This window comes from Neoarius graeffei, chromosome 12 (genome assembly GCF_027579695.1).
Source record: "Neoarius graeffei isolate fNeoGra1 chromosome 12, fNeoGra1.pri, whole genome shotgun sequence".
Classification (NCBI taxonomy): domain Eukaryota; kingdom Metazoa; phylum Chordata; class Actinopteri; order Siluriformes; family Ariidae; genus Neoarius; species Neoarius graeffei.
In genome coordinates, this window is record NC_083580.1 from 19,877,005 (window position 1) to 19,891,720 (window position 14,716).

At 40.7% G+C, this 14,716-nt stretch overlaps 1 protein-coding gene across 5 annotated transcripts in view; it reads right to left on the bottom strand.

Moving 5' to 3' along the window:
* The window catches only part of setx (senataxin), a 114,932-nt gene that overhangs the window by 65,055 nt on the left and 35,161 nt on the right, over positions 1–14,716 (bottom strand). For 4 of the 5 annotated variants that reach the window (XM_060935626.1, XM_060935627.1, XM_060935625.1 and 1 more), the window contains one exon: positions 9,626–9,816. The exons of the other annotated variant lie outside the window; for it this stretch is intronic. In XM_060935626.1, the coding sequence (XP_060791609.1) occupies positions 9,626–9,814 (189 nt within the window). In that variant the 5' untranslated portion in view covers positions 9,815–9,816. The remainder of the gene's footprint in view (positions 1–9,625; positions 9,817–14,716) is intronic. 5 annotated transcript variants of the gene reach the window in all.

The window sequence follows — 14,716 nt, forward strand, 5'->3', positions numbered from 1 at the left end:
GTTTCTTCCCGTTCATTTTCGTTGCTGCCCGTGAAGACAAATGTAACTTGAACCACTATTGGTCAGATAGATTAGACCCCCGCGAAGTTTAAAAGTCCTTGGCTTGACATTTCTGACAGCTATCAAAACAAACGGATATTGCTCAACAAGTATGATGAGCCAGAGCAGCCTGCAGGTGATGAGAGGGAGTATGTGGCAGGAGATGTAGAGCCCCAGGAGAGACAGAATGAGGAGGCGCAGCATGATGTGGTGTATGACCCGATAGATGATGATGATGATCTGGATGAGGGTTTCGAAGATTGTGATGATAATGAGATGACTGAGGAAGAAGTTTATAGACAGTTGAAATTGATCACTCATGTATAATATGGTTGTATTATATGAATAAATATATAAAATCGGCTTGAAATTTGTAATTATAAATATGAACCAGTGCTACTCCATTCGGACCAGTACCTCTGAGAGGCACTGGTCCAAATGGACCAGTGCTCCCAAATTCCCATTTCGATCCCTGAAATGGTTTGAGCTTCCAGGAAGGATGTAGCAACTCTACAGTCATGGTGGGCAGAAAAGCATCCCAGCATGCAACAGCAGATGACCACATTGGGTTCTGCTCCTGCAGCCAAGAACAGGAATCTTCAAATCAAGAACTGGTTCCTATTATTACAGGGCCCATGCAAGGTGCAAAAAATAAAATAACTAAATTTAAAAAAGGCAGCTTGGGTCCACCCTTCAACGTGGCCAGATTTGGAAGTCCACTCTCGTTGCCAATTATACAGTCTGGACAGTTTGTTGTTGAACTGCAGCCTCTCCAAACTGGAAAAAAGTAAGGGGGGGGGGGGGGGGGGGTTGTCTGTGATATTCAGTGGGCTGGAACTTAAGGCCACCCATTTTTTATCTTTAGGTTCACGGATTTTTTTCAACATATTTTTGATGTCGGTCGAAAAAAAAAAAAAGTGTCCTTGGCCAATTTTTTTTTTTTTTTGCATGGCAAAATTTCAATATCATATTAAGATGATAAAATAATTTAAATTCAAGAGGCACACTTTACACACACACACACACACACACACACACACACACACGTGTGTTCTTGTGTATAAGTTTATAACACGGACTAGCATTCCAGTACTTACTTCTCTGAGGGTATGTGGTCATATGACCATTGAGCTCTCATGAGCACATCGAAGGCTGATACGTTCGTGCTACTTGATTCGATAGGACTCTCTGCAGCACCATCCTCTTCTAATTCCACAATCAGATACTTGCAGCCAAAATAGCGAACTAACGTTATGGCAGGCATATTCGGCATCGCGCTCGTTACATCACCACCTTCTTTCTGAGAACCAAAAATCGTTTTGATCTTTTCATTGTTTACTTTCAACGCTTGAGAGACGAAATCACCCACGTTTTGGTTAGTGAGACAGTGAAAAGACTTTTCTTTACCACATTTTATGCTTACGTACAGTTGAGACGATAGCTCGGAATCCACGCTGTCAGCGTCAGCCATGGTCAGCACGAGGTTGACACTGTCGTAAAGCGGTCGTAAATACTATAAAAACATTCAAGTAAATACTCAATGTCGTAAATAGTTTCGTTTTCGGACTCGGCTGAAGTGGATATATACACAACACCAGTGGCGGCTGGTGGGCTTTGAAATAGGGGAAGCTCAGTTTTAGGTCTATGTAATACAATTTTTCAATTATTTATTTGTCATGAGTCAATTTGTTGTTATGTGGGTGTGTCTCAGAAACTGGTCTCTCATTTGGGACATTATGGTCAAAATATAAATTTTCTAATTTTACTTTTTTTTTTTTTTTGCATTTACCCAACACTCAATGTTTCTTTTATCATGTTTAATAAGAATAGTGTCGTGCTTTATCTGGTCTCTGCTGTGGAATTTTTTTTTTTTTATTACAATTCAAATGTTTTTGTAAAATTTTTTGAAAATATTGAATACATTTCCTCTTTGATTGCTTGGGTTAAAAATGCCAAGTTATGATGACTGAATTGATTATTTCACTTAAATATGAATAATACGATACCATTTTGGGTATTTGATATGGCGAAATAGGACACAATGGAAAAATCAAGAACACACCGGAAAGATGAGAATAACGGCGGTGGTAAAAGAACAGCGACTGTAGCGGCTGAAGGTTGCGCGGGTCTCTGCTGCGGCGCGCGAGCAACGGGACATCACTACCGCACCGGACGGAGCGCGAGGCGGGGGCGGGGCAAAACGACTGGCCGTACTTTGCCATGATAGCAGATAGATACCAGCTGTTAGCAGCTAGCACTGCAGATCCCAATAAGGCTCAAGCTAGCCTACAACCACGTTGATTGAACTATAAATGAAATAAACGAGTGAATTCACGAATGATCAAACTGATAGAATGGATGAAAGTTAACGGAGCACAACGAGTAATATTTACATTTATTTACAGAGTAATGTACAGAGACATCAATGAGAAGAAACGTTTATATGAAAAGAAATTCGGACAGCACTTTGGCACACGACTACACTTTCTCGACATCATGCTTCCGTGTTCCTCGCCGACGCCGAAGTACAGCGACCGCCCCCTCCTCATGTCTTTCAAACACCACCTCCAATAATCCTTTATCAGCCCGGCTTCTTGGACCGCCCATATGCCGCCCATGTCCCATTTACCCCCAGAGATACCCGGCTTCCGCGGAAGTGACGATTTTGTCGATGTTAAAGGAGAACAGAGGGCAATATATAGAGTAAATATAACAATAAAACACACATTAACGAACCTTATTCAAGACTTACAAAAGTTTTTTGTTCTAAGGTTGGAAAGTTATAGTGTTTTGAAAGTAGCTCGAGCAAACTATTTCCGCAGTTTGAACAGCCCGCCATGATATTAATTTTATCCAATCAGAATGCACGTTCATTTTCTCTGCGTAACACTCATGACGTATGTATGTGCCCAGTTGTGTTGGCTCATTGAGGTTGGGAATAGCACGTGTGAAATACCCGTTTCTGCCTCTTGCGACGATTTCGCAAGTCCACGGGTGGCGCCTCTCTCATTGCAGCAAATAAATTCTGCTGGACTCGTGAGCAACTCCACGTTACATTTTCCGCACGAGCACCACGCCGTGTCACCTGCACGCAGACGCTCTGCCCCACGCTCGCCACGCCCATGGTCAGCATCAGTCTCATCCTCGCCGTCATCCGAGCTTTCTTCTCTTATTTCATCACCGGAGTCGAGAGTACCTCTCCTAGGTTCAAACTGGTACCCTTCTAAGCCATAGCCTGCTTGCAGTGTGTCTTGCGGGATCTCTTCGTATGATTCGACAGAGCTGTCGCTTTCACTTGATGCGCCCGACGCCATGATTACACGCTTATCTCCTCTATTTCGGAGAGTTCCGCTAATGCAGTGGGTAGCGCTGACGTCACGGTCTTTTAAAAATGGCGACTCTTGTGCGGTTTAGCGTATAAAGTATTATATTTACAATTACCAAGATATTTCGTTGTTTTCTAGTACATAAATTTGATAGAATACGTTACTGTGTCACATCAGCAACCGTATATATTATATTTCGTACCCCTTTAACCAATAACAACTAGCCAAAATTGGCTGTTCAGAGCCGTCTCAGACTGCAACGGATACCCGGCTGCCAGTCAGTGTTGCCAGGTACTGCTGACGTTTTCCATCCCAAAATATGTTCAAATCCGTCAAAATGCACTTAAAACCGCCCAATCTGGCAACACTGCTGCCGGTCCATAGAGCCCATTGAAATAAGAAAGGTTACAGCCTGGCAGCAAAGGTGATTCTCGTAGCGAACTGCAAGTTTGTCAGACATCACTCAAGTAAGTTACAGGATGACATAGGGATAGTTATGAACGTAAATACAATCTTGGGCATATATGTTATGCAAGTTACTGTTTTAATGAGAATTCAACGTCGTAGACGCCACAGTTTGGGGAGAGAATTTTAGGGGAAGTTCGGCTTCCCTTGCTGTCTGAGAAATCGCCCCTGCACAACACACACTGTCGTTTGTATTTGCGATTCTAATACTTTTCACTTAAAGAAATATGACCTAGTACCAGGGATACAGTGCTGTTACAAGAAAAACGTGACCTTTTTTTTTTAACATCTCTTTTTGTACGTTTCGGCGGTTAAAATAAAAATACGCACAGCCTTTTTTTATTTTTCTAGCGGTAGTATTTAACTGCCGTCGGCGGATCCGTGATCCGAAAAATCTAAAACGAGTTGCCTAATCTGGGTATAAAAGTGTTGATCGTTTTCATGGTTTAATTTTTTTTTTTTTAATTAATCATTGATATGTAAATTTATTTATGCCAAATACTGTGATCTGCTCGGAATGCCAAGATAAAAACATTTTAGAAATAACACGTGTACGCCCTAAAACATGAGAAACGATTGGCGTGTGCCACTCCAGAGATCCTCACTTGCTCTGTGTGTAGGCTGCTTCATGCACGGTGTAGCCACGCTCTCTTGATCCGTGTGCACTTTGTGGCAGTGTGGTGAGCCACTCTCTTGCGCGAGTGTATACCCCCATTTATCTGCTGCATGCGTAGCTTAGTATGAATACGTTCACTTAATTTCTCCGGGTTTGTATCTTGTACAGTGTGGAGGCCCGCTTCCTCGCTGTGTGCAGTATTCTTGGGTTTCAGTCACGTGACTTTTCTTAGCGATTTCACTTCCTGTAAAACAGCTGGTGGTCTAGCAAACCTAAACGGCTGCTGTAGTGCAAACTAGTGATAACTTAGAGTACGCTCGTAATCTAGAAACCACTGCTCGCTTCCAGATATATTCAGAAGATTTCCACTGCACATAGCATAGACCTCTACAGTCTGGGAAAGAAGGATTTGTCATACGATCTCGAAAACGACCCTTCAGTCGAGTTCCCAGACATCTTGAACTATCTGGTGTTGCAGACGTCCTTCTACACCGCAAAACGGATGAAAGCGTGGAACAGTATGGAGGCTTACAACTTTTTTTTTTTCCCTATGTGGCTGGGTAAAGGGCCTCGGTATCAAGCCGCTGCCGAATGAATCCCATGGTTTTCCCCCAAAGCGTTTTAGCGTATCGAGCCTGATATGCTTGCTCTGCCTGCCGATACGCTTAGCCACTTTAGTTAAAATCCGATACGCTTAGATTTATACCGATACGTTAAAATTTCCTACCCACAAGTAACTAGATACATAGGAGAGCAAATCTCATCTCATCTCATTATCTCTAGCCGCTTTATCCTGTCCTACAGGGTCACAGGCGAGCTGGAACCTATCCCAGCTGACTACGGGTGAAAGGCTGGGTACACCCTGGACAAGTCGCCAGGTCATCACAAGGCTGACACATAGACACAGACAACCATTCACACTCACATTCACACCTACGGTCAATTTAGAGTCACCAGTTAACCTAACCTGCATGGCTTTGGACTGTGGGGGAAACCGGAGCACCCGGAGGAAACCCACGCGGACACGGGGAGAACATGCAAACTCCACACAGAAAGGCCCTCGCCGGCCACGGGGCTCGAACCCGGACCTTCTTGCTGTGAGGCGACAGCGCTAACCACTACACCACCGTGCCGCCCCTAGGAGAGCAAATAACAGATCCATTTACATATCGATTGATATTTGTGTTAAACAAGCCGTCTTTTTTCCAATGTTTGTGATGATTCTGTCAAAGTAATATGTCTGCGTGGTATGATGTAAACAAACTAATCTGTTGGCTACGTCAAGATCACGTGTTCAAACCGTCCAATAAAAACATCGAAAGAAAACGTCAAACATCCCGGAAGTTTCCGATTCATTATAAGCGATCTCACTGGCTGCCGATGTTGTCCCGCACCAGACGGACAAAGCCGACTGATTTTAATAAGCTAGGAGAAGACTCGCTGGACAATTTGATCCACATCAGCATGGATGACAGCGAGATGGACTATAAGAGGGTTGTCCAATATTGGGCCGAGCAAAAGCCAAGGAGAATTAATCTGCTTTAAAGGAGAAGAAAACTTAATTCATTAGTTTGGGTTTGCAGAAAGATTATGTACTTATAAACACTCTCACGAAGTGAAGTTGTCCAAATGTGTCAAATACAGCATCATTTCAAATAATCATCATAAGCATTTTTGGCAGCGTGATGTCACTGAGATCCATTTAACAAAAGAAGGCTCCGGATTATTCTTTTGTTAAAGGCTCGCAGTGACCTCACACTGCCAAATATGCTCATCGTTATTATTCGAAATTATGCTACATTTGACACTTAACACATTCTCTTCATGAATGTTTTTAGAAATACATAATCTTTCTGCAAACTTAAATGTATGAATTAAGTTTTCTTTTCCTTTAAATGTTTTAATCTTAATCTAGTCCGTTTAATAAAGTGCCAAAATTTAAACTTTATAATACAGTTGCCTTACTTTTCTTTTCAGTGTATCTTAGTTATACATTAGTGCTGTCAAGCAATTAAAATATTTAATCGCGATTAATGTCGCGACTGTCATAGTTAACTCGCGATTAATCGCAATTTAATCGCACATTTTTGTCACATGAAAAACCATTGTAATTCTCTTAGCATAAAAAAGTGAATGGGCTTGCTTTGTACCAATGTTTTTTTTTTATTGCAAAGCATAATGGTGATGATACACGGGGCAACTTTTTGGGCAATGTTGCCGAGCAATGTTGCTGGGCAATTGCGTTTTGACTCTTTTCTATTGAGATTGGGCAACATTGCTTCTTTCTGAATGGTTTTGATAATCTCTGGCAACTTTTTGAGATAAGCCAATCAGAACGCGAGTATCGAGTCATGTGACCTCCGGTGAGGTTCGGATCAGAAATTTCAAACAAATATGGCGGCCGCTCAGTGTCAGTGGAGTGAAGAGATGGAGAGACTCCTCATCTGTTTTTACGCCGGTAAGTTATTTTAATATTCTATATGGAGGAATTTACCTCACCAAAGCTCTAAAAAAACAACAGGGAGCTTGATTAAATGGTCACAGCAAAAATTAAGACATCGATTTTTTTTTTAGCTAACTGTAAACTGCCATTGCTAACTGTTGTTGCCCTGAAAAGTTGCCCTGTGTCTCACCTAGTTGCCCGTTGCCAGCAACTTTGCTCAGCAACATTGCCCAAAAAGTTGCCCCGTGTATCATCACCATAACACATCTCGTCACAGCAACTGCAAAGTTGGGCTGGAGCCGCCAATGGGAAAACGAAACCTAAGCCGAGCACCATGGCTCTTCGTCCCGAGGCGCGGGGCTAGCGCGCCCTGCCCGTGCTGGTTCTTTGGGGGGAGGGCAGAGGACTCTGGCTGTGCGGGGCGTGGCATTACAGTCTAGCTGCTATCGTTTTTCTAAGCAAAGTCTCTGTTCCAAGTTCCTGGCAGTTTCAAAAGCTTATGAAAAACCTACATCATGTCACAGAGCGTTAATATTGCGATAAAAAAATTATCGCCGTTAAAATTGAGTCAAGTTAACGCGATAACGCGTCATTTTTGACAGCACTATTATACATATATTACAGTAATTGCATCCGAAACATTCTAAATCATTACAGTTATAGTAATACAGCAACTTATTTTAAGGTGGCAGGTCTTAGGTTCAGATCCCTTTGTGATCAACAGGAGGTCATGATGATCGATTCTCTTCATTGGATTGCATAAGATGGAGCAAACCACTGGTCATATATTTTCTAGTGCTGTCAAAGTTAACGCGATAATAACGCGTTAACGCGATCTCAATTTAACGCGATTAAAAAAAAAAGTGCCGTTAACGCAAATTCTAATTTGGCCCTGCGAGTCACCCGTAGTTCCTGCTGAGGCTTGTCGCGCGCTGCGTTTAACTGTACCAACACGTTTACCGTCCAAACGAGATCACATGGGATTACCTTTCACAGGTGAGACTGGAAAAATACTTTTCAATACTGTTCCTTCAGTCTTCAGTTTCCCAGCTCATCTCCACCGGGGAGGTGTAGAGTTATAAGCAGTGAGAATTAGATAATACAGTGCCACACTATGATGAACGTTTTTGAACGTATGATGAATGTTTTTATTTTTGTTATGTTTTTTTCTTCTTTTATGGCAAATACTTCTCTTCAAAAGAAACTAATGAAGAGTAAAATAAAACTTTTTTTTATTTTCACAGTGATATGCACTTTATTTTTCATCCCTTGGTTTTCTCATCTAATATGGAAGTTATGGATGTCAGTGGCTGTGACAAGATGTGTTATGCTCTGCAATTTAAAAAAAAAAAAACACATTTGGTACAAAGCAAGCCCATTCACTTTATGCTGATAAGAGAATTACAATGGTTTTTCATGTGACAAAAATGTGCGATTAAATTGCGATTAATCGCGAGTTAACTATGACAGTCGCGACATTAATCGCGATTAAATATTTTAATCGCTTGACAGCACTAATATTTTCATGTACGTTTTTGTTACAACACGACTTGATCATAGATAATTAAGTGCAAGGTATCCCCGTAGAGTTTTAAATCCATCACATACCTCAGTAATCTATAACAAAACAGTTTAACTTGCATGTTGAACTTTAAGGTGAAATTTCATGTGTATACATTAATACTATTTAGGTCAGAAATCATTGAAGCACTGTTAAAATCTATCCTTTAAATCATATATCTAAAACCTCTCAGAGACCCTGAAAATGCACCTGAGAGCATCTATTTTCAAAAAAATTTTCTGGGGTGGCATGCCCCCAGACCCCCCTAGTTTCACTTCGTGCCACTGGCGCTCAATTGTGTGTTTTATCATGCCAGAATTTAGGGCTTTAATTTTTTTCTGGGGAAAACACTGGAATCCTGTATTGTTTTTGCCCGTGTAAGTATGTTTTTTTTTTTTTTTTAAGCTTTCCGTTCACGTCTTTACAACGAAGTGCTGCAAGTTGAAGCGTCAACAAACAGTTCGCTTGATTCTCACTTGTGTTGGCTCTTATCTCTCAGGTACATCATACGCAAAGATCATCAGAAACCCCTTTAAAGACCTGGATCTTAGTTCAACAAGACAGAGAAGTGATCACGGCGCGTTGTAACTGTACGGCTGGGGAAGAATTGTCACGACCTTCATGCATATGGACTTTGTGAGAAGTAAACAAAGAAACAGCTGGGGACTTTAGTGCTTCATGACTTAAAAAAAAAAAAAAAAAAAAAGTACCATAAAACACACAGCAAGAAAAGTACTTGGAAAACACTAGCGACACAGCTGAGAGGGAAATACAAACCTTTCGCCAAGTGATCACTGCAAACTCGAGCATGCTTCGACTCCAGCGAGAGGTTCAAAAGCCGCCTTTCTCAACGTCTTTTCGTGAAATCCTGTACTCGTTCACCTTTTTTTTAAATTAGTTCACGGGGAACCCTGAAGAAACTTTCCAGTTTCACAGCTTGATCGAGTCGAACAACCTAAAACGACGCGAGCACAAGGCGTTTTTCATGAGAGCAATGCACCTTCTCCGTAGAAACGCTTTGTCAACTGGGCTTTGGTAGACCACCAGCTAAAGTTCCGAATAACTAATGAGGCGGATGTGATGTCACGTGAAACCCAGCAATTGGGATGACTTTTGCTTGGTGTTTGTATATATTGAGCAGTGTGAGTTAACCCCTTTGGTTGCAGTGTTTGTACCTTGTGCAGTGCAGGGACCCTCTCTCTTGCCCGGTGGTACGCCACCACACACTCCATGCAATATATGAAGTCAGTATTAGCATCCAGCATTTCCTGCGGCGTCATATCATTGCTGCAGTAGCGCTTTAGAACCGCTGTGACCGCCACGTCACTTTCAGCTGCTGATGTACACCACAGACACGTCTCCATAACTGTAAATACAAAGACAAATAAAAGGACTTGATTTTACAGATGCATTAAAAAAAAAAAAAAAAAACCCACACAAGACCCATGCTTTTACTAAGATTAAGATTTTGTGATCTGATGCTTTTTGAGAAAATGAAATCAAATCCCTGCTCAAGTGCCCCTTTTCCACCAAAGCAGTTCCAGGGCTGGTTCGGGGCCAGTGCTTAGTTTGGAACCGAGTTTTCTGTTTCCACTGACAAAGAACTGGCTCTGGGGCCAGAAAAACCGGTTCCAGGCTAGCACCAGCTCTCTGCTGGGCCAGAGGAAAGAACCACTTACATCAGCGGGGGGCGGAGTTGTTAAGACCAACAACAATAAGACCGCGAAAGATCGCCATTTTTAAATCGATGAGAAGCAGCAGCTGTACAAACGCGAAGTCATCCATTTTTATTATTGTTGTTGCCGCTGCTGCTTCTTCCGTGTTGTTTTTGCTTCGATATTCGCACCAAGGTTTATGCAAACATAGCGACGTAACTGACGCATACAGCGACGTAATGACGTGTCTCCTCTTAGCACCGCGAGGTATGGAAAAGCAAACTGGTTCTCAGCTGGCTCGCGAGTTGAACAAGTTGTGAACCAGCACCAGCACCGGCCTCGAACCAGCCCTGGAACTGATTTGGTGGAAAAGGGGTATCGGTGGTCATCACTTGCATCCATTTTTATGAAACAATCAATCATTGATCAGCCATGTCCAAAATTTCCACAATTCACAAGAAGGAAGGAGGTTCTCTTCAAAAAAATAAAAAATAAAAAATAAATTTAGTAGGTAAATCACGGTACTCAGATGTTAGAAAGCTGCTTAGAAATTATGCTTTTCAGATGCAAGAAAGTTGTTTTATCACTATAAGCATCATAATCCTTTGAGATGCATAACAAGTCAGCCATCTTCAAAAACTCACCATCTCTGCTCTCTCTTTATACTGGTAAACTTTCCAGCAGTACACAGGGCTAGACATGAACCTTTTAATCCACTCATCCAGTCAGACAAGCAGCAAGATTTTTCACTTGTCCTGATCATAACCTTATCGTCACTATGCATTTGCTAGTTAAATAAAAGGAAAGTGATAAACTATCAAAAAGCAGGCATCGTTATGATCAGTATGATTTAATTATTTATAATTTTCCAATCAAACAATAAACAAAAACATTACCCAGTGCCCCATTATTGTCCGTGCGTGTGTTGTTCTCACTCATTACCTGATCTGCAGCTTTAAGAGAGTCAGATACCCTGTCCACACTAGGGATTTTGTACTGATACGATACTACTTTCGTACCACAACACCTGTCCACACTAGCAACTATACCGGGACTGTAGCAGTATAACGGTATCGGTACGAAACCCACAAATGTATGGGTTTCGTACCGGTACAGTAGCGCTTCAGTGTAGTGTGGACAGATGAAGCGGTTCTGTATCGATACAAAAATAATGCGCAAAGTCACACACCTCAATCGATGTCTTCGCTGAATAAAATAGTGAAGAACGGAGATTCGTTTTCTTTGTTTCTTTCTCAACTGCCTCGTGCGTTTTATACGATTCGACTGAATAAATGACCACCAGAAATACAGACTGTACATTGACAACAAAAAGCGCACACACGTTGTTTCACCCGCCATATTCTCGGAAGGAAGTTACTCAGTAACCACGGAAACATTTCACGCACGCGCATTTCAACTACCGTGAAAGAAAACGCAAACATTTCTCGCTAGTGTGGACAGATGCACTAAACTGTACCGGTATACTTTGTATTAGGGATGTTAACCGATGACCGTTTGACCGAATCAACGTCAACCGGTTAAATTTTTTTTTGGTTGTCGGTTAAAAATATATATATATATATATAGTTTTGAAGCTGCCGATTTTGGAGCGGAGAACCTGGAATTCTGTGTTGTAAACGCTTGGGGCATGCCATGCGGTGTAAGGACAACAGCTGACAAATCAGAAACACCCATTCAGTCATGTCCCGTCCCAATTGAAGACAGCTGACACTCGGCGGAAAAAAAAAAAAAAAAGTGTAGACACAGGCTTTTTAGGTTACAAATTACTTCAGGGATGCAAACGGCGCGCCTTTTGGTGGATGCCGCCTTTTTCACGGCTGAATCGCGCAGATCCTATTTTTTTTTGGGGGGGGGGGGCGTTGGAGTGCCTGATTATAATTTCAAAGTAAATTCTGTATTAAATTTACTAAATAAGAAAATGCCGTTACAGTCCATGAAACATAGGAAGTATGAGAAGAAAACAGTAAATCAGAAAGCTGCGCACGTTTGCGCAGCTTTCGTGCAAACGTGCGCAGCTTTCTGATTTACTGTTTTCTTCTCATACTTATACTTCCTATGTTTCATGGACTGCAATGGCATTTGCTTATTTAGTAAATTTAATACAGAATTTACTCTGATGAAATTATAAATCAGGCACTCAACACCCCCCCCCCCAAAAAAAAAAAAAAAAAAGAATCGGATCTGCGCGATTCAGCCGTGAAAAAGGCAGCATCCGCCAAAAGGTGCGCCGTTCTGTTTTTTTTTTATTATTATTATTAGAAGGCTTTCTGATTTACTGTTTTCTTCTCATACTTCCTGTTTCGTGGACTGTAACGGCATTTGCTTATTTAGTAATTTTAATACAGAATTTACTTTGATGAAATTATTCAGACACTCCAACGCCCCCCCCCCCCAAAAAATCTCGGATCTGCACGATTCAGCCGTGAAAAAGGCGGCATCCGCCAAAAGGCACGCCGTTTGCATCCCTGTTTAAACTCATAGGTTAACCGACTTTAACCGGCTAATGAGGCTCGGTGGTCGGTCAAGATTTTTTTTTAGTTTTCGCCATCCCTACCTTGTATCGATACAGTTATACCACTATCGTACCGGTATATATGTGAACACAGCTAGACTCGCCCAAATTCAAAACTTCTGGAGGAAATAAAGTTAAACCCTGAAGTTTAAATTAATGAAATGAAACCAAAAGAAAACAAGTTGGACATGATAAGGGTGACAATCACGTTGGGAATGAAAACAAACCATCAGTGAGAGTTCGGCACGGTAGTAAATTTCCCCCGAAATATTTTACGATAATGTGTTAATGTGAACCATACAAAAGAATAATACAATAAAAAGTCAGAATGAAATGAAGATTCACCACATATTTATTTTATTGAGGTGTTTGATCGTCATCTCTCCAATTTCGAGGAAGTCAGGAGTTTAATAACCTATAATTAAATATTACAATGTGGTTATTTTTACATAAACGTGCGCACGCACACACACGCACCTGCTGTACTCTGCTTCCCTGGAATTTCGTAAATAATAACACGGCCGGATCACTGAGGGGATTGAACTAGTTTTGTTGGAACTTTACTGATGCAACTATTACATTTGTTTTGGTGATTTTCTGCAATCCCTAAAAGATATAAAAAGCATATGGTATCATTACTAGAGCAGCAGCTACAGTTACCGACAGTCCATAATTAGACACCTTTTCAGATTTATTTAGGCGTGACACAGCTCGTTACCCGAGACGGAATTTTTTTTTTTTAAGCATGATCAGCAATTTGAGGAAAACCCGGACGTCACCGCAGGTTAGCATGGTGGAAAGATCATGAACATGTCTGATCAAATTCACCGATACTTCACGATCTCCTTGTCGAAACCTACTTTGTTTCTTACTCTTTCATTTACCAGTCGGCATTTTGTATTTAAACGCGTGTTTGAGAAGTCACATGACGTTTCAAAAATAGTGATCACTTTCACCGGTGTCCACCATTATCGGCACCCTGTGGAATTAAGTGACATTTACAACTGTTATGGATCAATCTTTTGTGTAACATTGTTGAAGTAGACGAAATCCTTTTTTTTTTTTTTTTTTAAAGTGCTGTGATTTATAAATTTTTTTTCCCTGATTCATAACAGAATGGAATGCGTAGAGAGTATTTGGAATCCTACTGCAATAAACAGAATTAGACCAGAATTAAATTCCTAGCATATTAAAAGAAAAAAAAAATTACATGCTTGAGATATTCAGATTTTTCTATTCCATTCAGAAAATTATTTTTTTGTAGTCTGTTGTAAATATCTACCGCATATTACAATATCAGTAGACATTTTATATTTTTGGTTTGAGGAATGACGTGCGACCTTTGACCCTGGATGTTCATGTGGTTACAACGTCAATTGCCTGTTGACATTTATTGGTAAACTACAAAACTAGAAATTAATACAAACAAGGAATGATTAACAAAATGTGATCTATGAAAATACTTAAAGTGGAACAAAAAGATTTTCTGACGCAGGTTAAACATTATCAGTTCATTTGTTTTGAATTACTTCCTCATTTACGTAAACACCGACATCCATATATTTATATAAAGGATATTTTGTACTAAATATAAAAAAGGCTACTTAAAACAAATTTTAGATAAAAACTAGTTTTTTTTTTTTTTAACTTAAATACCACATACAGATTTTTTTTTTTTTAAATATAAATAATCTGGCTGTCGATAACCGTGGACAAAAAGGTGTCGATAATTGTGGAACGGTGTCACGTGAACTGATGCGCCAAGTAATCGGGAATCAAACACCCCCCCAGTGGAAGCCTGAGTAATTATTCATGCACAATTTACGTACCGAAAGTCTTTTCTACTTCTGCAATGGCCAAAAGATCGTTAAGGTGTCGATAATTGTAGCCGCCGATGTACACTGTCTGGAGCGGTTATACGCAACACTCAGAGTAATTTTCTCTCGTCTATAAACCAAATTAGATCAGCCTACGCTTAGAAAAATGTGACAAAAATAATGTTGACTACTTATACCATTTATGTAAAAACTGTTTATTACTAATTTTATATTCGACTGCAACTTTAAGCAAGTCTTCAA